The sequence below is a fragment of the Acomys russatus genome, chromosome 14, assembly GCF_903995435.1.
Source record: "Acomys russatus chromosome 14, mAcoRus1.1, whole genome shotgun sequence".
NCBI lineage: Eukaryota > Metazoa > Chordata > Mammalia > Rodentia > Muridae > Acomys > Acomys russatus.
Window position 1 is genome coordinate 24,168,999 of NC_067150.1, and position 23,356 is coordinate 24,192,354.

Sequence of the window (23,356 nt, forward strand, 5' to 3'; positions counted from 1 at the left end):
GATTTCTGTGGCCCATAGTCTTCCATCAACAAGTCCCCACATGTGCAGTCACATGAAGTAAATAGGGCTCACTTCAGGATACAAGGTATCTCAGTGATAACCTTTCCGGCTTGCATGTACTTGCTGTGCAGCAAATGTTTACTGAGAGATTAACTCAACAGACATTATGTGTTACACTTAGAGCACATTTTATAGTTTTAATCCCTTTAAAGAGCCCTGTGAAAGAGGCACTATGGTCCCCACTTCTAGCATGAGGAACCTATGGTATACAAGGAATTTGGGTTATTAAATCACAACCATAAAGTTCATAAATAACACGTGCAGAATCTAAAACAAATTCTTCCACTTGTCATCTACAGAGATTCTTTCAGGACCTTTGCCCTGTGGGTTCAAGGGAGAAGAACCAATCCAAGAATCACTGCTCAGAGCGGGAAATATTCCCTAAGGGGAGATTGTCAGTTATTCTATAGACTCCAAACTGCATGGCTGTATCTAAAGGGAGCTAAGAGGATGCTGCTGACCTTTGGCATTAGCCTCCATGGCTGTCCCTGGCACAAACCCCCTGGCAGTCTTAATTTTTCAAAAGGGACACACACCCCCAGCACACCCACCCCGACCCTACTACAGGGGATGATGTATAAAGTCCTAGTGTCCCTGTGACTGTCACCCACGTTTAAGCCTCAGATAGCTGAGTCATCCTTTGCAGGGCCTTTGGGTTTCTGTTCTTTATGTCCTTTAGGAAGCATGGTAGTTGCCACTGGCTGGAGATGGAGGGAGTGGCTGCTTTATTTTTCCTGAACACTGCAGTCTTGGCATCTAGGATGGGACAGCCACCTGGCTATGGATGCCGTGCTCCCTTAATATGTCCTCACTTTCCACCCTCCAGCATCATGACCTCCAAGCAGACATATTTACTTCTGCTGCTTCCAGCTTCCTTTACACTCCCTGCTCCCTTAAAAGACCTATATACAGAACTGCCTCGGACTCCAGGGACGCCCGCCAAATTGTAAGCACACTCTCTCTGGCCTGCAAAGGCGGGGCAGGGGGAGACAGAGTAAATTCAACCTCATGACCCCTCCTTCTAAGCCAACATTGGAGGAGTTCTGATCTGTGCCAGGCTTATAAATCTCTCTTGATTGTTGATGGTTAGGAGAGAGTGGGGGAGGGAAGCTCAAGAGAAGTTAGATGCCCAAAAAAGGCATCGTTAAGTCAAAGACAAGTCTTGCACGCATGCGTGGCTGACCTCATGTCAGCTTCTGTGCTGGGAACATCCAATTATGTAACAAGGAGGCCTCCTTATTTGGAGGAAAGGGGAGTGAGGATAGCAGTCTAAGCCAGAGAACGAATGAATCCAGATTGTGCAAACTTCTCGTGTCTGAAAACAGAAGAAATTTAACAATACCCAGTATGCATCAGACCTGGATATAAGAAACTGGAAAAGTACTCACAGCTAGTCTGGGTTGGAGGGAAGGAGAGATGTACTGTGCCCCATTGATAATAGAAGGCTTGGGGCAGGAAGACCCAGCCAAGGTAAGGGATAAAATTATTTTGGAGCCCTGATGTAGAGAGTAAAGGAATGAGAAGAAGGTGGACCAGCTCCCTGCCCAGATGCCCAGAGCCATGCCATGATAAAAATAGGAGCCAGGCCAGCATCAGAGTACGTGGATGCCATGTCCATGGCTCTGCCCTCCCCATGGCCCTGAAGATGGCATCAGACCCTATGTCAAAAGGGCAGCAGACACATTCCTAGCATCTTTGTGTAGATTTTTTAAAGTGTGAGTGAGAGAGCAAATGAGTGTGTGTTTGTGTATTGGGGACGTACGGAGGTGGAATTACCTCACATAGTGAGGGGAAAGTTTCTGTGGCCTGAGAGTAGAGGGGAGTAAAATAATACATAAAGTCAGTAAGTATAGCAAAGAGAAGAAGAAAGTATGCAGGTTGAAGAAATCCAATAAGCAGTAAACCTAGGAGAAAATTAAATATTAAATGACAATTTCTAGAGCTTGTGCTAGGCCATGGAGTCCTCTTAGGAAAAGTATTACTCAACAAACCACCTTCCAAGAAAGTCCAGAAGGTGGCGGCAGAGAGGGACCATTGGAGAGTGTGGGCTACCCAATGGGATACCCATGTCTCCTGAGGACAATTGGTAGTGGCTGATGTGAACACTCCTTCTGCCACTCTTAAGTCATTCCAGAGTCATAGGTGTTATCTGGGTAGAACTCCACTCAAGGTGTCTTTCTCAGCAGGTGTGTGTATGTAACAGCCTAAGGGGCCTTTGTGACATTAGTTATTTCTTTTTTAAAAAAAATTTCATTCATTCATTTTACATCTCAATAGTTATCCCATCCCTTGTATCCTCCCATCCTCCCTCCCTCCCATTTCCCCCTTACTCCCCTATGACTGTGACTGAGGGGGACCTCCTCCCCCTGTATATGCTCATAGGGTATCAAGTTTCTTCTTGGTAGCCTGCTATCCTTCCTCTGAGTGCCACCAGGCCTACCCATCCAGGGGACATGGTCAAATATGGGGCACCACTCTCAGCCCCCACTCTCCCCTCAACTGTGGAGAATGTCCTGTCCATTGGCTAGATCTGGGTCGGGGTTCGATGTTTACTGCACGTATATTCCTTGGCTGGTGTCGTAGTTTGAGCAGGTCCCCTGGGCCCAGATCTGCCCATCATAATGTTCTTCTTGTAGGTTTCTAGGACCCTCTGAATCCTCCTATTTCCCCATTCTCCCTTGCTTCTCTCACCTAAAGTCCCAACAGGATGTCCTCCACTCCATCCCACTTTCCTGATAAGTGAAGACTTTCATGGGACATGCCCCTTGGCATGTATAAGTGAGTATATACCATTTGACTCTTTCTGCTTCTGGGTTAACTCACTCATGATCATTTCTAGTTCAATCCATTTGTTCACAAATTTTGGGAATTCCTTGTTTTTAATAGCTGAGTAGTATTCCATAGTGTAAATGTACCACAGTTTCTTTATCCAATCTTCTACTGAGGGACACTTGGGCTGTTTCCATGTTCTGGCTATTATGAATAAGGCTGCTATGAACATGGTTGAGCATATGTCCCTGTTGTGTGCTGGAGCTTCTTCTGGGTATATTCCAAGGAATGGAATAGCTGGGTCTTGAGGAAGCCCTGTTTCCATTTTTCTGAAATAGAACCAGATAGATTTCCAAAGGTCTAATATCCAAACTATATAAAGAACTCAAGAAATTAAACATCACCAAACCAAATAACCCATTTGAGAAATGGGGCTCAGAACTAAACAGAGACTTCACAACAGAGGAATATCAAATGGCTGAGAAACAAAGAAATGTTCAACATCATTAGTCATCAGAGAAATGCAAATCAAAACGACTCTGAGATTCCATCTTACACCCATCATAATGGCTAAGATCAAAAAATCAAGTGACACCACATGCTGGCGAGGATGTGGAGAAAGAGGAACACTCCTTCATTGCTGGTGGGAATGTAAACTAAGACATTAGTTATTTCTTAAGGGGAACTCAAGACCTGCCACCAACAGGACACAGGCAGTTAGAACAGGAAAGGAACTGCCATTACTTACATACTCTCTATACAGGTAAGCCTACTTACTGTATGTGCCAATGCGCAGCTCTGTCAGATAGGCGTGCATGTTCACATCTCACAAGGGAAAAGCTGACATTCAGACAGAATATGCCAGATCACAGCCACCCTGCTTCCCTGCCCAAACACTGCTCCCACTCCCACCGCCTTCCTCCCTTTTGTACAAGCTTCCCCACAGAACACTACGCACCAAGGTCTGCCCCACTAAGTCCCAGGGTTTTAGTCCTGCCCCGTCTTTAGTTGTTCCCAGACTGGTCTCTGGGTCAGATGCGTCTGAAGGTACCACATCCATTCGTTTGCACCACAGGCTCTGACTTTATTCTTAAGCCAGAGGTTAGTCCTTCCTAGTGTTTCTCTTCCACGCCCTGTCCACAGCTAGAGAAAGACTAGCAAAACAACTGAGAGTCACGGGAGACAGCAGGGCTGTGTCCCTTTACTCTGACCTCACTCCTTCCAGCACAGCCCCAGGGCCACGCTCTGCCTCACACCCGATGGCTTCCTCTCACAGCTCCTCTAGAAAAAGCACGTGCTTTTGTGCTTGTGCAAGAGCAGCAGATCCTTCGCCTCAAGTAAGTCTTCAGTCTCTTGTGTCAGGTTATTGCTGGCCGAAAAGGGTCATTATTCACTTGGGCTGTTTTTTAAAGTGCTGAAATTAGAGGGTCTGTGCACTGACGGCTTTGCTCATATGGTATTGTGTCCTCTTGGGGTGAAGTAATGCTTCGCGACATGTCTCTTCCACTAGGCATGTTAAAGGGAGGCCCTTTGTGGCTCGGCCAGGGGCCACTCTAGCATACTCGTGGTCTGCCTTGCATTTGGAGGGTGTCACTTGCTCTAAATTCATATTATGTTAAAGACACCATGCCCTGTGCTGTTATGTGAGAACCTCCATTTAACATGCCTTTAACATTGTAATAGATGTGCTGTAACTGATTACCTTCTGCCTGTGAATTGTGTGTTCGCTGTTCTGTGTAGTTTATGTTCTTAAATCCTCATATATTCTAATAGAAGTACAGCACTAGTCTTTATAAAATGAAGGGGGGAAGCAGAATACTGAGACATTTAAACCCAAAGAAACTGTCATTTCCCAAGCTACATTATTGTAGCTGTTGTCTACCTGCAACTATAAACAAGAATCTGAGAGTCTGAGGTTTTGACAACAGCTTTAGACTGTGTAAGGTTCTTGAGGGCAAAGACTCTTTCTTAGTCACAATTGTGTCTCAAATGCCTCCTCCGACACAGAGAAGACCCTGGCTGAGACTATGTCAAGTAAGAGCTATGCAATCCACTCGTCCCAGTCTCTCTCATCACTAGTGAGAACTCCAAGCATCGCCAGTAGTGTTAGGGGCAAGGGCACCCTAAGAAACAAAGTCCCCCAGCCTTTCCCCACAGGCTGTCCCCAGCTGATAAACTGGGCAGCTCCAATACCCAGAGCCATGGTTGTGCCTACTCACAGGCTATCTACCACAGCAGTACCATTTTGTTTTCCAATCAGCACCTTGGCCCCACTGTGAGGACCTGCTGAGCTTATGCTCCTGGAAGCATGCTGTCTGTGCCCGTCCCCTACCCCCTTTCCACATAGAAAGATATGTGGGCATTGAAACCAGACAGATCCAAACTTAAATCCTGCCATGTGCCTCACTATCTGTGTGACTTAGAAAGCAAGTATTTAACTTTACTTTGTCTAAGTTGCTCATTGAATGGAGGTTGTTTAGGGGAAAGCTAATGTGGAATAACTTTTAGAGAGGCTTTGTAGAGGAAGGTATGTGTTTGGGGCTAGATTTATACAGCAGTTATCATTTAAGCTAAGTAGTATTTAAAATGTGTAGCAGTGAGCATAAACTGAGTATATTATGTATACTTTTAAATTCTTAACATTAATTTCGAATGTTTTTAACCTGGCTATGCATGGACTAGTGCTTGTCTGTGGCTTGAAAAATTAGCACTGGAATTCTCCCTGTAGGCACCAGGTGGCGCTGCGGGTTAAAAAATGCCCATTCACCTTTGAGGAAGACTTGTTTTGCAATAGCAGTTCTCCTGCCCTGGTGGTGATGATGCCCAAGCCTTGCTCCATACTTCAGAAGCCACTCCATGGTGCCGGTGACATAGACAGGCTGAGTTTCTCTCATCTCTCACACCCCCTGATCTGATGGGTCCTCAGCATGCTGTTGGTCCCTCGTCAGTCCTGTCAGAAATGGCCTTTTCAGTGAGTTCCATCCTTGAAGAGTTCAGTGCTGGGACTGATGCGTTCAGAACAGAATGAACTAGAAGTCTGTGGTAATAAGGAGCTAGCACTGGAAGGATTTTGCCAGTGCTCTATGAGATAGCCCATATTCAGGCCCTTTGGATCCCAAAGCCTCAGATACCCACAATGATACATCTGGCTAGAGACCATCAGGGCCAGACTGCCCGGATACTAGGAGCCTTAGCAACTTAAGACAAAACCATGGACATTTCCTGTTTCTCCCAGCATTGAGTTCCTGTGCCTTACTGCTCTTAGCTTGCCTTAGAGAAGCATTCAATGCTAATACTCAGTTTTGGTTCCTCCCTCCCCCAGGTGCTAGGGATTAGGCCTGAGACAGCTGTGCCCCCTCCCTCCCTGCCCCCCCCCACACACACATGCTAGTCAAATGCTTGGCCACTGAACTACACCTGCAGCTCCAATCTGATCTTTCCTGGGTCCTTAAAATTCCGTCAAGTGCCCTGTAGAGGAAGAGAGCTTGACACTGGAGCGGGGAGGAGCAGTGTGCACTGTAAGGGCTATGCTTTAGTCTCACTCCAAGGGAGTGCCAGCAGTAGTGGGTTGTAGTTCCCATGGAGAATTAAGGCTTCCTGGGAGGGAGACTCACCAAGGAGGGGCAGCACCAAGATCAGCCCCTGACAGCACCTTCTTCTCTCCCTGTGCCTTCTTTTCTCGCCTAGCTTTTGCATTACTTCCTCCTGCTCCCTAACTGCAGATGGTTCTCGCAGAGTTCCCACTATGCAGAGACCCTGGAGCTGCCATAGTGCTGTCCTTGGACCCTGAGTATCTCTCCTGTGTGTCAGGACAGCCTTCGACTTGAGGTTTTGAAAACTGACTTGAGGTTTTGAAAAATCATCCTAAAGACAGGAAGGCCAATGCCAGTAGTTAGCTCCCACAGCAGGTGACTCCCCATCCAGACCACAGGTCCTTCCCTCTGGCTTCCCGCCGCTGGGTCACTCTCCTCTTTCTTTCTCTTGGACATCCGCTTCTTCTGTTGGTCCTCTGTCCTCAGCACTGGCCTTTTCCAGCCTTCTGTAGCCCGACTTGAAGCCCTGCTCTGTCTGCTTGTTTAACAGGATCTCAGGTAATTCTCTTCCCTATTGTGCCTGAGCACACTCTCACACTGGCAGTCCCAATGTAGGGACTTTGGGAATGGGCCCTTCCTGAATAAAGAACCCATAGTGGCCTGCCTCTTCTCCCTCTGCATCCTTTCTCCTTCCCTGCCATGTTGACTCTGCCCTCAGCCAAGAGGGAAGCACTCCCAGTGAGTTAAAGTCACCAAAACAAAATGGGCCCTGGTTGTCAAGACAACCACTAAATTACTGCCTCTCTTGCTTTGTGTTTTGCCTTTCTTCCTGGTGCTCCAGAGCTAAGAACTAAATGCCCTTCACTGCCCTTTCCCTGGGGCTGACTCAATAATCTTCTGAATGGGTGGCCCTTTTAATTACCTTCCCCTCTTCAGCCGAGGCAGGCTCGGGATAACTACCTGGAGACTGTGAATGAGCCAGACCTGCAGTTCACATGGGTCTAGGGAGAGGGAAAGGGGCATTGTGGGGCCTCTGGTGCTATAATGAAAGTATCCTGCTTAGTACACAGAGGTTACGCTTTGGCAGGATTGTGACATAACTGTTGTGTTAGCCCTAACTCCACTGGCTTCTCTCCAGTCCAGTTAGTTCTCTGGACCAGTGGCTTACAGTTTCTGACTTTGTTTCCATGAGCCTGCTGGGAAGGAGGGAAACTAAGGCATGAAGTGGAAAGCTCACTGTCTTCTGCTGCCCTGCTCTCTGGATCTGGTAGGGAGAGGTCACACGCGCACACACGGTCTCCTCAAACACACCTTCATTTTCCATCTTTCTCACTTGATCTTGATAACTTTGTGAAGCAGACAACATAGGCATCCTCCTCTTTTAAAAAGAAGGATGCCTAAACTGAGTTCATTCAGCTTTTAATGCTCAGTTCACCTTTTAATTAACTCTAACTGGTCAAGCCAGTCAGAGGTGTTTGAGGTTATGCTGTGTGTTACTAACCAATGGTGGCAGGGGAGGGCTTGACTGTCTTCAGGGGCACACTAGATTTGTGTAATAAGCTTTCAAATTAAAGTCTTAACAGAGTCACAGTGTCCAAATCGCGAACAAATGTGTGGAGATCACCCATGGCACTAAGTCTTCTTTCTCCCAGAACTCATAATCTACAAGTGTTTCCATTCCATGCTGTATTTGTTAGGAGGGGAGCCAACTTTTGATATTTGTCTGTGTCCCCACCCACCCGCATCCTGCTACATTCTTCTCTTCTTTCTAATTTAAAAACAAAACAAAACAAAACAAAAAACCCAACGGGTTGGAAGCAGCTTGGTGGTGTTCCATCCATCAGAGACACTTCCCAAAACACAGGGTGGCTTAGTCATCATAGACCGTTCTCTCTTGTGTTTGACTTTCAACCCTTTCTGCACTGGGCCCTATTTCCAAAAACATTCACAGAAGCCTAGGCACTTGTCTCCCTTTCCTGAGATTCACAGTGTGCAGAAAGAAGCCGTGGCTGGCCACTACCCCTTGCCCTTCAGCCCTGTCCCTTCCAACGGGATGCGTCAGTGCGTGTGACTTGCCATTGCATGCATTATTCATGATAAGGTCTTCATTCCACATTAGCTGACTTGTTACCAACTCACTCCTGACAGCATCACCATGCAGCTGGTTATCGTCCCACATTTTAATTTGATTGTTAGCTTTCAAAAAAGTCGTTATTAGGAAAGGAAATCTAAGGTTTATGGACTGATGTTTATGCAAATACAAACATGAAATGCAAATACAAAGTGTTTTTATATTGTACTTAGTCTGCTGCAGTGTTTGCTTTGTTTTGGTTGGTTGGTGGTCTGTTGTTTGGGGGTTTTGTTTGCTTGTTTTTTGTTTTGTTTTTCATACCAAGGGCTCATTATGTAGCCCATACTAGCTTCAACCTCTTGATCCTTGTAGTTCAACCTTGTAGTTGCAATCTTCTGGGTTGCGAGTGAATGTCACCATGCCCTTGGCTTGTTTATTTGTTTTGAGACAGTCTCACCTTTGTAGCCCAGGTTGGCCTCAGTGGTGCACCTCTTGCCTCAGCCTGAAGTGCTGGCGTTACAGGTTCATCCTGCCATATTTCATCTTGTCCATAGTGTTTTAAATCTCTTCATGGTCTCCTTTGCCATAAGAATGGATAATTAAAAGCTTGCCACTTGTTTTCTTCTTTAAATATATTGAGGTGTATGCTTTGTACAGAATTTGTTTTGACCTGTGGCCATAATCTTATAACTAGAAATTTTCACATTACAACATGTATGAACTGCTACTTACTGCTCAGCTACTCTGTTTCAAGGGTAGTAATTAAAAATACATTAAAAAGACCCCAAGTTCCCACAGTGGGAAGTTGAATATACAATAAGAGGTGCAAACTTATAAATGAGGAGTAGAGTAAAACTAAGGCTTTTATAATGGAATTCTGTGTGACTCAGAGAAAGCCTAAGCAGTCATTTGTGAGAAGCGCAGAGAAGGCCTCCAGACCAGGTGAAAGTGGAAACAGAACTTCAAGAATGAGGAGAGTTGACATCAGATGTGAAGGTGCAGAGCATCAAAGCAGAACAGAAAGAGTGTGGCCCATCTTTGGTTCTCAAGGGAGCTAAATGGTTTGGAGTGTACCACATGCAAGATGGATGAAAGCTCACTCCCACGGAGTCTCAGGAAGAACATAGCATCTGTGTACCACTTGATGAGATACAGTTAACAAGCATTCATCATGGTGACATGACCATGTTGGCAATTTGGAAAAATCACTTTAATGATGCTGTAGACGATGAATGGAAAGGGGCAAAGTTGGAGCCAGGGAGACAAACTAGGAAGAGTTAAACTGAAAGGGATGAAAGTTGAGAAGCTCAGCTTTGGCCACTGCGATAGGTTTGTGACATGTTGAAGTGGTAGGGTGTGCTGTTGGATTGGGGTCAAGGACAAGAAGAAGTCAAGAATGACTTTCCCAGAGATTCTGCCTTGTGGGTTGAGACTATAACAAATAGAATGACAAAATCATTCTGAACAATGTATCCGATGGTGTCTGAAAGACTGGCACTGTCTAACTCAGCAGCTCTGACTTGAATGCAAGAGAACACACTTGAAGAAGCACAGGCTCTGTCTCTAATAATTACTAGACTGTAAATAGAAAATGTAAGGCCTAGATAATATATTTGCCTGTAAGTCCGCCTTTAGTTTTTGTTTTTTTGAATTGCTTGTTTATTTGTTTGTTTGAGGTAGGGTTTCATGTTTCCCAGGCTGCCCTCAGTGCGTAGCTGAGAATAACCTGGAAGGTCTGATCCTGTTCCCTCCACCTCTTGAATGGTGGGGTTACAAGTATGTATCACCACACCCAGTTTATGTTCGGTGCCATAGTCTGTGGTAACTCATGTTGGATTCTGACCAGAGATTTCAGAAAGTATAGAAAGAAAGTCTATATTTACTCTGTAGGAGACTGTCACTCAAGGACAAGGAAGAAGTTGAAGGTGATAGATAAAGTAAAAACTGGAAAAGAGTTGCTTCATTTGGAAAATCAGAAATGGATGAGAGACACTAAGATTCATAAAAAAAAAAAAAAAAAAAAAAAACAGAGTGAGATTTTTCAAAGCCTACTGCTTTATGAGCTACATAGCCAATGGAATTGAAATATTGGCACCAGAAGCATTCTTGAAAGTTCTAGGACAGAACTGAGTTAGATAGTAGACAGTTTACTGTGTGTGTCACTATTAGGCTAAATGCTCCAGGAAATAGCCTAATGAGTAAGTCAGATGTTTGCTCTCTGAGTCACACATCATACTCTTTTGGCACTTATATGAGACTATGTCAGTACACAGGTTCCTTAAGTATGTGAACAAATTAAACACGCAAGTCCAATGAGGGAAAATAGAAGAATCAGCATCTAGCGAGATCAAGATAGATATTGAGATCAGATAGAGAGGGGATATAGACTGAATAATTCAGATCAAGTAGTAATGTACCTGATAAAAACAGTGACTGGCTAGCACACTAATGTGCAGAAGGAGCTAAGGCTGTAACTAAATATTAGGAAAGAATGCTCCTTAAAAGAGCCAGCAATTGATTTCAAAGCCACACTGATCATTTGGAATAGATGCTTCCATTGAGAAAGCATATATTCACTCACAACAAACAAGTGGGTCTATATTCTAGGCTGTGTAATTACTGTTTTGGTTTCTTTGAAAGGAAAATGAACAATAAGAATGAATGAACATGATGAAGATAGAATTGAAGATTATAGTAAAAATGGAAATAATAATGATACAGTATTTAAAGTCTTTTGTGTGTTTTGTTTTTGTACTAGGAGTTGAACCCAGGCCATGCATATGATATACAAGCTTCTACCCCTGAGCTGTGTTTCCAGGCCATAGACACAGCTCAGCTAACCTGCACCTTGTAACCCCCTCCACTCCTCCTTTTCAGCAGTTGCTTCCTCCATGTACCACCACAACTTGCTTTACCAGTTTCAAATCCAGGTACCTACCATAGATGAACCCAGTCTATGAGACTAGATGAATTTATATTTGCCACTAGAGATTCAGGGTCCATAAAAAATGATCATTTGTGATCATTTGGAGCTTTATTGCACATGGACAAATGGCCTTACCTTTAAAAAAAAAAAAAGTGGATAAAGGTTATGGGCCCTGACATCTATCTTTGGAAGTTTCTGAAACACATTATGGAATAGATGTTATCTGAACACTCAGGAAAGGAAACAGTGAGTCCAAGATAATGGGATGGACTCCGTAGGGAACATTCCCTGGCTGGTTATGGTAGCTTCTTTGACAGGATTATGAAAGGAAAAGGTGATGGTTACCTATGTTTGTATTTCAGCAGTTGTTTGTTTGCTACAATATGCCTATAGATTAAGATGAACATACTTAACCAGGATCAATTAGCACTTTAAAGTTGTTTGTGGCTAGTTCAAGTGGGTTTTGCACACACACACACACACACACACACACACACACACACACACACAGAGAGAGAGAGAGAGAGAGAGAGAGAGAGAGAGAGAGACAGAGACAGAGACAGAGACAGAGACAGAGAGACAGAGAGGAGAGAGAGACAGAGACAGAGAGACAAAGACAGAGAGACAAAGACAGAGGGAGACACAGAGACGGGGAGAGGTGCGGGGAGGAGGGAGGCACTGGGTGGAGCATTGTTCCTCCCTTTCTTCTCTTCAGTGTTTCTTTCATCAGTAACTTTGGAAGCAACTCAACCCTAGAGGAATGACAAAATGTGAATTCAAAAAGATATGAAAGCTTGGTATTATTATCTAAGATGACAAAATAGAATTTGGATGAGATACATATAAGCTAATATTTAGGTGTTTTGTTGGTGGTGGTGACATTGTTGTTGAGTTTTCTTCTTTTTGGTTCTTTGAAACAGGGTCTCTCTGTATAGTTCAGATTGACCTGGGGCTTCCAATCCTATCTGGTTCTAGCATTATAGGCGTGTACTACCATTCCTGAATACTACATGTCTGTATTACACAATTACAGCTTAAGGCTGTGGATGTTTTTAAAGGTACATATGTCCACTTATAGTTTCAACTGACTGAAAACACAGTGTCAATTGGTGCTTTTTGGGTATGCCCAGAAGTCTTGGACTGTCACAGCTGACATAGAGCATCTAAATCAAAGGCAGCTCTGCTCCCAGCATACTCTGCTCAGGTCACTTCTCAGGCACGTTTGGTTCTGGGCACTCTAAGAAATGAATCATGACGCAGCACAAATCCAGAAGATGAGTCAGGATGAGAAGTCCATTTTCTCCATCATTCAAAACATCATCAAGTGGCTTATGGGTACCTAACTTTGAGGCTAGAAGAGTCAAGTACATATAGCTTATAATAGAAATGTAAGAGATGAATGATTACTGAATTAAAACTGTAATGTACATTCTTTAGAGATAGATTTACTTGTTAATCCAGAGGGTAGAACTAAAACAAGTGACTAGAATTTACAAGGAGACAATATTTAAAGAGTACTTTTAATATACTAAAATTATACCTTTAATTAAGCTTCCCTAAGGTCACATTGCTAATGAATGGCAGAAGTAAAATAAATACCTATTTCTAGACTCAAAAGACAAGCCTTGTTTATTCCTTAAACTTACAGAGTGTCCCTGCTTTGGAAGGCGGTTGAATAGGATAGGATAAGTTCCCTTCCAGTTCTTCTGTAACCCGCCTCTTGCAAAGGCATCTCATTGTTCTCGGCATGCCCATGTGTAGACTTGGCGAGAGTGAGAAAGGTCACCTCTATGGCTCAACATAAGATTTCTGGGAGTTCCTCACTTAAGATCCTTGCATTCTCAATGCATATTAAGTTAGCATCTCTGACTTAAGGATTCCCAATAAAAAGCAAAAACAATGGCTGCTTGGGTCTGGAGAAATAGCTCCAAGGCTAAGAGCACTTGCTGCTCTTCCAGAAGTCCTGGGTTTGATTCGCAGCACCTACGTGATGATAATGCCAGTCCTAGTGGATATGACATTCTCTCCTGGCCTCTGCAGATACCAGCCATGAATGTGGTGCACAGATATACATGGAGGAAATACACCTATATGCATAAAGTAAATCTAATAATGTACATATTGCCTATAATTCTCAAAGAATTGTTAAAAATATTTTTTATAAAATCATTGCCTATTTGCACTAGATATAAAAGTAAGAAACCAGATTCTTCAGTTGTAGCCAGGCATGTTGCACATGCCTTTAATCCCAGACTCTTCACTTGTAGTGTTTAGGAGGATTAAGTCTTGTTTTGAAGGACGTGCCTTTGAGATGTGGACCCATGAAGCATGGATCTAAACACAAAAGCAAAGTCACAGAAGGCTTGTACATACTTTGTAAGCTAATTTAGATTCCACAATAGGCACATGGCAGAAGAAGCTGGGGATTCTCGCCCTCGGAGCTCATTTCCTCCTCATTCTTCTCCCATAGAGGACAGGAAAGGATGGTGACCTAAATACACAGTCAGGGGGCAGCACTGTTGAACTTTCTCAGACACAGCTGAGGAACTTGGGCCTGGCTGCTTATCAGACTGAGAAGAGTAAAACTGCCAGCTGAAGGCAGGGCTTGTGAGTAAACACAAGAAGGGGCCATGGCAGGAAAGGGGGCTGAGGAAGGAGTCAGAGGGAAAGAAGCTGCTTTATCAAGTGTGACATCGGCCAAAGCAACCTACTTAATGGGAAAGGCCAGGTCCCCGCTGTGCTTCCCCAGGGCCTGCCTTCTCTCCCACTCTAGAGACTGGTGCTCCTGAGCAGTGAGCCAGTGCTCAGTGTGCTAAGTATGTAACTTGCAGGGTAGCATGAGGTGGCCAGTGTCTCTAGGAAATGAAAAATAGCTTGGGTGTCTCAAAATTCCCAGTCCATTATACTGTATTATCCTATTAAAATGTCTGAAAACTTCTGTCCGTGGTAAGAGTCAAATTTTATATTGAAACTTTTTACTGAGTGCACATATGTACAGCATGCATACAGGTATACGTGCATATTTAATATATATATATATATATATTCATAGGCACATGCATGCTTAAGAAACAAAAGTATTTTATGTGTATAATGCACTTATATATTTTCTATTCAGTTTCTCTTTAGACTTCTTAAATCGTTGATACAAATGATAACACATATTCTCTAATGATGTCCAGCCATAATTTAGAGTATATTGTGTTTAACTGCCAAGCCTTTAGAAATCACTGTGAAAGTAACAGGATGCATTGGATCTAAAAGACCCTAAGTCTAGGGTAGTAATTCTCAGCCAAAGCCACTTTATTCTCCAGGGACGTGTGGCAATGTCTGGAGATACTTTTAGTTGTCATAGATACCATCTAGTTAAGGTAGAAGGACTGAGATATTAGTTTAACAGTTCCTAATGTGCAGAACAGCCCCTCACTGTGAAGAATTAGCAGTCAAGCCGTCAGGAAGTAGTATGGCTGAAAACCTCACTCCAAGGGTCATAAGATGAGTCGCTTTCAAATGGTAGACAGATGTCCACATCCAGAAAGGCAGGTCATCAAAGGCCAGCTTTAACCTGACCGTCTTTTTGTTGTTCTTTTCCTCTCTTTTCTTTGAACTGTATTTATTTGGTATCTTACAATGAGGTTGAAACATCATCTTCTTGGGCTGAGGTACAGCCCGGTAGATAATTAAGAGAGCTGTTATTTTCTGTCATTTAGAATACCCTGGGAATCTTTGTTAGGATATTACTATTACACATATTTTCTAGTTCATGATGACTCCACAGTCATTTCTCATCTGTGTAAGCCACATCAATCCAGGACCTTTCTCACTAAGCCTGCAGCTCTCTTAGGCAAGAAAAGAGAGGGAACTCAACTCCTTCCGTTAAACATGGTCTCCGGTGTCTTCTCCCCTCCCTTGTGAGACTTGATTCTGCTGTTTGGATGGGAAGTGACCTTCTACTAACCTTGATGTGCCATTCTAAGCCCTGGTATTAAACCGTCTCTGCTTTAGGCCCTACTCCATTTCTCTATTTGTAACTATTTCAGACCAGGTTCTCCTGAACATGGAGTCACGTGCATTCCTCTGTAAGTGCAAGCCCTAATTTTCACATACTCCTTTATTCCTGGCATAGCAGGAGCCCCTCCAGTGTCCCAGCTGTCCCAGTGCAGCCTATTGTTTGTCCTTTTTTGTTCCTGTTGCTTTATTTTGTTTTGAATTTTGGTCATGTTATTTGTTGTTCTGGAGTCTCCTAATAAGGCTTCCATTCAGAGATGGCTTAACAGATTATGCTTGTGAGTGGGGGTTGGGTGTTGAAGGGATCAAGGTAGAGTGACAGAAAAAGACCTCTCTAAATCAAATATCAGACCTGGAATAGTGATGAGAAATAAAACCAGTGCTGCTGGAGACTATTCTCTGCCGTTTATTTTAGTGTGTTTACTTCATACGTCTTGGGTTACGTAAACAATAGTATTTGTGTTAGTAAATGATGCAGCAGAAGTGACTTCTGATAACTAGTGAAGAGATGTGTGTGTTTATAGCCACCTTGAAACTTTAGATTGAGGTTAGCCCAAGGGTGAGTGAGTGGGCTATGGTGGCACACTCCCATAATCCCAGCATCAGAGGGTAAAGGTAGGAAGATGACAAGTTCATGGTCAGTCTGGTTACATGAGTCTAGAAAACCCTATACAGTACATCAGTCCCATCCCTTTACTTTAAGGGAGCTGTAAAAATACAGATCTCCTTTTAACCTTTCCATTCCTGTGTTAAGAATAGAATAAGACAAGGCTGGAAAGATGGCTCACCAGTCAAGAGAACTTAATGCTCTCCCAGAGGATCATGGTAGGTGGCTCCCAACCTCCTGTAACGCTAACTCCAGTACTCATTGTTCATGATGAGCTGCCACCCTAGCCTCCAGCTCAGGAATTGTTGACGGGGACCAGAAAGTGAGTCAGGGCTGGGGAAAACAGCACTGCAGGGAAAACCACCTGGACAAGAGGGAAATTCTGGAAAGAGCAAGTGTTTAAGTCACATGAAAGCCATGTGGCTTGTAAGATCCACTCTTGAACCTCCGCCACCTCCCCTCTGTAGACCTGATTTCTTTTCTGTTTCTGCCAGTATGCCCCAGTCTTGTTTCAGACACTCCTAGGGTTGGCTTCAGAGCCTTCAGCAGATCAGCTCTGTACCTCAACTTTGCCCTGCTGCCCACTGACTGTGTTCCTCTAGCTTGGAGTTTCCAGTTCTCACCGACAGGACAGTTCTGCTGCTTTGTCTCCCCATATTTAAATCACCAACTCAGCCACATCACCAGGAGCTGAATTGTGCCTTTTTGGACTTTGATTCTTCTCCCCTACGTTCATCACATTTGAAGAGTTGTAGTCAGACTTGTATACATTCGAGCTTTGCAACATACTAAAGTTGTTTGTAACCCATATCTCTGCATGAGAAGCTGACTTCCTGTGCAAGAAAACAAAGAGGACACCCTTGGCATAATGAAATTGGAGGTACTATTCTTATTGAATAAATTAGTATAGACTCAAAAGTAGCCAACTCTTGTCCTCTGACCCATGCTCAGAAGATGGCTGAGGTACCCAGGTGCACTCTTGTGTAAGGAAAGATTACATGGATCGGAGGTTGCTTGGAAGAGTTTGAATCCTTGCATCACTAGCCCCAGAAGACAGAAATAGAGGCAAACTGGCTTATTTCATGCTGATGTGAATGAGAAGCTGGGCTAAATTTCATCCTGGTTAATGCATCTTTTGCAAAGAGTCTCCAGTCTCCTCAGAGATCCTTGTTCGCAAGACTTTGCCCATTCCCTCCAGACTTAGATGAGAGCTAGCACACGTGGTTCACCTTAGTAAGAAGTGCAAAGTGTACGTGGCTTTCCGTGAAGAGGGAGTCCTGGAGCCACTTTATCCCCTGCAGAGAACCTGATCAGGTCATTGCAGCCACCTCCCCTGGGTGCTGCTCTGCTATAAACAGGAACAGGAATTCTTCGTGCCACTGGATCCCTCTTGCCAGGCGGCTTAAGCTTGCTGAATGAACAGCCCTGTGAAAAAGAGCTGTGGCCCTAATAATAACAGATGCGATCCTGTTGGCTATTCTGGGCAAGAGCGGCTTTGTGCCGCTCTTGATCTCTATCGATGCCTGCCATTCTTGCCCTGCTGTTACCTTTGGACTTCCTATTCTTAGAATCGGTTGTGAGCCCTGGGCTTGGGGGATCGCAGCCCCCAGGACTGGAATCCCCAGCTTGAGTGGAATGCAGACAGTCTGACAGAATGGAGGTTAAATAAAGTTTGCCCTGTCGGCCCCTCTTCTCTTGGATGGACGACAAGTAATTTGGATATAAGGACAGTGGCATGAACTGCCATGCCATGTGATCCCAAACAATCCTCTGGACGTAAGTAGAAGTGGTCTTCTTGGATGGTCCATCTATGACCAGCATAGCCATGCCAGTCTCCAAGGAGATATGTACTAAAGAGGCCTCAACAGTGACTGTGACACTAAAAACATACAGAAACAAAAAGAATAATGTTAGCACACCTGGATTTTCAGCGGCTCTCCAGAATTTGCTTATCTGCTTCTTAACTTTTGTTCGAAAGTAAAACAAAGGGGAAAGTCTTTATAACCACGAAAACAGATGTCGGTCAACAAACATATCTTGAGCTACAAGGTACTTTGGAGAATTCTCAAGAAGTCCAAGACATAGAACTCTTGTGGTACTGACAGTCTAGTTAAAAAGTAAAGCTATAAATCATGGGAAAGGAAGTCATATTCCAGAGTGAAATATTAGCCACACACCTTTGCCACAGCATCAGGTGCCAAGGGGGGGGGCATCAGAGGAGAGCTCTTCTGTCTGGGCCTCTCGAGGGGCATTTCCTGCAGCAGTTTAAGTGAGGCTTTACAGATGCAGAGAAGAGAGACTTGAAGCAATGTGTGGGTACAGGACATCCTGAAGACAGGTCAGAGGCCATGCAGGTCCCCCTGACCATGCCAGATTGGCAAAGAGGGAGAGTAAGAGATTGTGTGAAAGTCACAAAAGCCTTAATTCCTGGGTAATGTGTACAGGTTACCGAGGCCACAGTGGTTCTCACTAGAGGATAGATGGAGGAGTCAGGTGCATCCTTGCTCCAAAATAGGGGCCCCGTTGCCCTTTTCTGCAGTGCTTGTCTTCAAATGGTGTGCGTGCTCCCAGTTGCTGAGGTGGCTAGGTTTCTATCACGGTGGTCCGTGCTGACTGGCTGCTTACCTGCGTTACGCTCTGTCCGTCCATTAGGATGACTATAAGAAAATGTAGAGACGCTTAGAAACATCCACTTTCCACCCTTCTCAGGGCTGAGAAGTCAGAGTCCAGGTGCTGACAGACTCAGTAGTATGCCTGCCTTTTGATTCAGGGGCTCTGTGTCCTGCCTATGTTCTTACATGGTAAAAGGTGGACCATCTGTTTGGAGGTTTGGGTCTCTTTGGAAAGGGCAGCAGTCACCTTCACAAGGGCTGTGGCCCATGACCTAGTTACCTCAGAGCCCATGTTTGTGAATACTGTCCCTTACTTCATATTTGAGTCTGAAAGGAAAGGTAGACATCTGGCCCACTGCCTTGAAAACGCCTGGCTTTTCTGAACTTTCTTCTTTCTTCTACCACAGGTGGCTAGAAGTACAGGTGGCTAATCTAACATGTCCCCAGCGGTGGGCACAGTACCTCCGGCTTCTTCGGGAATCTATCTGGCCTGGTGGAGTGCTGCCCAAGTTTCCACGGCCTGGGAGGACTCAGGCCCAGAAAGCAGCTACTGAGAAGCAGGCTTTGCAGAGCTTGATGGGTATCCTGCCAGGTAATGGACCAGTGAGACAGTAATACTGGCAATGTATATATTTTTCTCCTACCCTGCTCTGTCACCTCCACCTGACATCTTTCCTCATCTCTGGAAAGGCCCTTAATATCCCATTGAGCCATGTCTCCAGCTGATGGAAAGACGGTCACTGCTGTGGCTCTCTTACTTCTCACTCACGTGATGGCAAGGGAGCAGAAGGACCATCTGGACCACAGACACCAGGGGACAGCTCTGCAGCCATGGGGATCTAAAACTGGGGTCGTTCCGAGAAAGCTGCTACTACAACAGCAGATCTCAGCACCATTCCCACACGTGAAAATGCCGGGTTCTCTACAAACTCGTGGTGTTTGAGAAATAGAGAGCATCGTGTCTCCTGCAGAGCTCATACCTGATGAGTTGTGTCCTTAGCAATAGAAAAAACACAGCCCGAGAAGGGTTTTTTTTTTCTTGTGTTGTTTTTCAAGGGCAGGGAAGGCAGGGTATTGCCTGAGGCTGTGGTAACCAAGGAAGAGTAATGAACTCAGCTGTGGACAACCAGCGTGAGTTACCTTTTCCAACCTAAACCGTGACTTCAACTCCCGCCAGCCCCCGCACCTTTGTGGCAAGTTGCAAAGCCTTCTTGAGGATCCTTCTTAGTTACATACTTAAAAACTATATTTTCGTGATGTTTCTCTGCTCTGTGGGGGTTTTTATTTGGCTGTGTAGCATAGGGCTCTTCCAGAAGTAGCCAACCTGTGCGATGGCAGAAGTTCCGGGAGATGCTCCTCTGTGATTCGGAGGCTGAAATGGTAACACAACTGTCCTATTTGTTTTCTTCCTTCAGATTTTTTAGTAGAAATCCTGGGGGTGAACAAGTGCTGGCTGAGCTGGAGTCTAGTGCTGGAATCGTTCCAACATCCCCTCATCAACAGGTAGGCTGGAGCGTGCAGTTAATAAGCACAGAGCCCACTGCATTTGACTTGTGCTGACCAAGGGTCCAGGATCCAGATTCTGCTCACATTCTGTAGAAGCCATGCTGCCACCTTCTGAGCAGGTGGCTTCATGGTGCTAAGCTGCTGGAGGACCAGCCACTGTTTGCATCTTGGAGAATTCAGTTCAGACCCTAGCATGAGCCACTAAGAATGCCCTGTTCAGCTCCATGCAAGAATAGTTCTTGTGACTAAATGTCATAAAACGCCACACTTTTGACACAATTACATTAGCACTTCAGCACTATACTGAAGAAGTGTGCTCAATGGTTTTCCCCAGCATCTGCAAGTCCCTGTGGCAGGAACATACCCTGGCCTTTGTAGGTCAGGCTATGTGATGACTTTCAACACAGCTTCTCAGCATCACAGCAAAGCTGAGATTAGTATTGAGATCAGAAATTGTCATTGTATAACAGGATATAGAAGAGATAATACGAGTGGAATCCTATAAAGGGACTAGAAGGTCGAACATTTCAGAAGAGCTAGGTTCCATCTCTAAGGCAGGAGGTCTTCAGGAAAGTATCAAGTGTCCTTGCGCCTGTCCCCGCAGCCCCAGGCCTACACCAGTAGGTCTAATCTCTCAACCCTCAGTCCTAAGGATCCAGTTCATGGAGAGCAGTCCCAGGCCTTCACAAGCCACAGGCAACTGTGATCTGACATCACAGCAATCCTTCTCAATTCCTTACAGTCATGCTGATGTGCTGGCCTAACTGTAGAGAATGCCATTTTACCCAGTCTGCCCTCAAGTGCTGGCCTTGTCTTTGTTAAGCTGTAGCTTTCAGTAGTGCAATAGGCATTGACTCCTGGCCGCTGCCTTACACACTCTGCAGCTCTGTAAGGCAGGTCCTCTTCTCAGTTGGTTGTTCTGTGCATTTGTTTCAGACATTTGGTTTACTGCCTTGGAGACATCATCCTGGAGTTCTTGGACCTCAGTGCTTCTGTTGAGGAGTCTACCCCAACCACCTCAGCCTCAGATTCCCCAGGCAACCTCAAGAAGATGACTGTTCCCACTTAGCTAGAAGTTATTCACAGTCTCCAAAGGCCTGAAGAAGAGAACTGTTCACCCTCTCAGAGACCGCCCTCTCCCTCTGGAGCTAGGCTAGCTCAGCTGGCCTCCATCTCAGTGGCTCACTTCTCCTACCAGGTCTCCCTTGGTAACGTGTGACAGGGCCATATAGCCGACTGTATGTGTATCTGTTTCCATAGTCTTGTAGCATGTGGATTGCTGCTGGAGAGGAGGTCTTGTTTCTTTGGGAACAGAAGTTGGAAAGCAGAGGCTTCTCCTTTGCTTTCTCCCCACCATGGTTTGCCAACAGCAAGGCCCTGCACATGTGTGCACATAATCCACCAATGCATAAGCATTGGGTAGTACAGGAGAAAAACTATAGCCAGATTTCCTGGGAGGAGAAACCGTCCCCTGAGCTCCCTTTTCCTACCTGGAAACTAAACATTCATTCAGGATCACTCCCTTACCCTGCCTAGTTTCCCAACGATTCCAGAAGAGGGGAGGAAAGTATGTCTCAAGGGACTTCTTGCTCTTTGGCTATTATCTGGCATGGGGGACTTCTAGAGGATGTCAGGCACATCCTCTTGGGTGGCTATACTTTCCCATGCAGAAAGCTTCAAAGCATGCTGTCAAACTGTGGCAAATCCTCCCCACACCCTTTCCTGTAAGGATTACACAGTAATTTCCTCAACTTTCCTCCCAGCACCTACCCGAGAGCAAAGGAATTTGGATTTGTAACTTTCCCTCTGTCTCAGCAAAAGTGCATGGCAGGTTCCATAGTTAACTTCCATATTTCCAAAGAAAAGGGAGAGTACTGTTCCATGCCTGAGGGGTACATGGAGTAGAAGGCAGGGATAAATGGTGTCCTTTTGTAAGATTTTGGCAAGAATCCTTTACTCTGAACACATACTCTAGCAAACTTGCAGGATACAGATGTACTTTCTGTTCCTTAAAGATTGAATTAGCCCTTAGGAGTCCAGCACTAAAAGCAGAATTCTCTACATCCATTGGGAAGATGAAGCAACTCAGAGCAACTGTTAGAAGAAAAGGGAGTTGGGAGGGAAAGTCACAAGGGAAGGGTTGCTGCCCAGTAAATGCATACTAGTAGCTAGTTGCCCTTCAAGTGGTACCAGTGGGAAACTGTAGCCAACCCTCAGCTCATTAGCATCTGAGAGGCTCTAGCCCTTTCACTAAACCACAGGGAGTCATGAAGAAAGCCTGGTGGGAAGGGGGGCAGGCCTCAAGAGCCAGCATCAAGGTTTTCACAGGCTCTTGAAGTATGTGATGAGAACACAATTAAAGTTGTTCATAGAAAAAAAGTTGTGAAACTGTGTTGCTCTCCTGTCCTGAGAGGCTTGTACCTGTACATTACCCTCTGATATGACTGGGAGGGTTGGCATGCTCTTCTTGCCTAAAAGCAAAAAGGTGAATGAGGTGAAGTTTCTTCGCCTTTTCTGGCCTTGAAGCTTGACTTGATGACCCCAAAGTTCTTGAAGTATCCCCTTCCCTTGGCCCTCAGAGGCAGAGGCAATATGTTGTCCTCTGAGTACCTGCTAGGGGTATGGCTCCAGGGAACACCTTAGAGCTGGAGCTGCAGCTCCCGGGGCAGGGACACTTTATTCTGTATTGGTAGAGTGAGCAACCCTGATTTCTAGAATTCTTCTCTCCCTTGCACCCACCCCTCCACATGCCCATAGCCACCAATGTCGATTTGAATCTCCTACCAGTCCTGGTGCACGTGCACATGTGCACAAAACACTGTTATAACCCACCACACCCTGAGTTCACATGGCAATGAAGCCTAGGGATCTGGTCATGCTTGCAACCCAGAGAGCGTCTCTATATTTCATTTTATAAAGGAGATCCCATTTTCATTCCACTTACCCCCAAAAGAAAGCTATCCTCAAGAGGGAAATGATAAATATAACCAGGGAAATAATCAAAACCCATCTGGCTTTGAGGAAGACCTGCCAAGTTTGGGAAGCAGGTTTAGACAAGAGCACCAGCGTATGCGAGAGCCATGGGTGTCAGGATGATGCTCCAGACTGGTAGTGGGAAAGAAGGAAGACTGAGCTCAGACAGACCCACTTCATTTCCTTCCTGTTTGTGTTTTTGGCATTTGAATGGCTCAGTTTGTTCATTTAATTCAGAATATTAATATGTGAAATAAGACCAACACCCATTCTGTCTTGATTGTACATCTA

General features: G+C 45.0%; 1 protein-coding gene across 1 annotated transcript in view; it reads left to right on the plus strand.

Annotated features, from left to right (window-relative positions):
- Positions 1–21,221, plus strand: part of Snx19 (sorting nexin 19) — a 38,356-nt gene extending 17,135 nt beyond the window's left edge. Inside the window, exons 9-11 of the mRNA XM_051156109.1 lie at positions 18,994–19,178; positions 20,002–20,089; positions 21,029–21,221. Of these exons, the coding sequence (XP_051012066.1) occupies positions 18,994–19,178; positions 20,002–20,089; positions 21,029–21,161 (406 nt within the window). The 3' untranslated portion in view covers positions 21,162–21,221. The remainder of the gene's footprint in view (positions 1–18,993; positions 19,179–20,001; positions 20,090–21,028) is intronic.
- Positions 21,222–23,356: the final 2,135 nt, after the last annotated feature.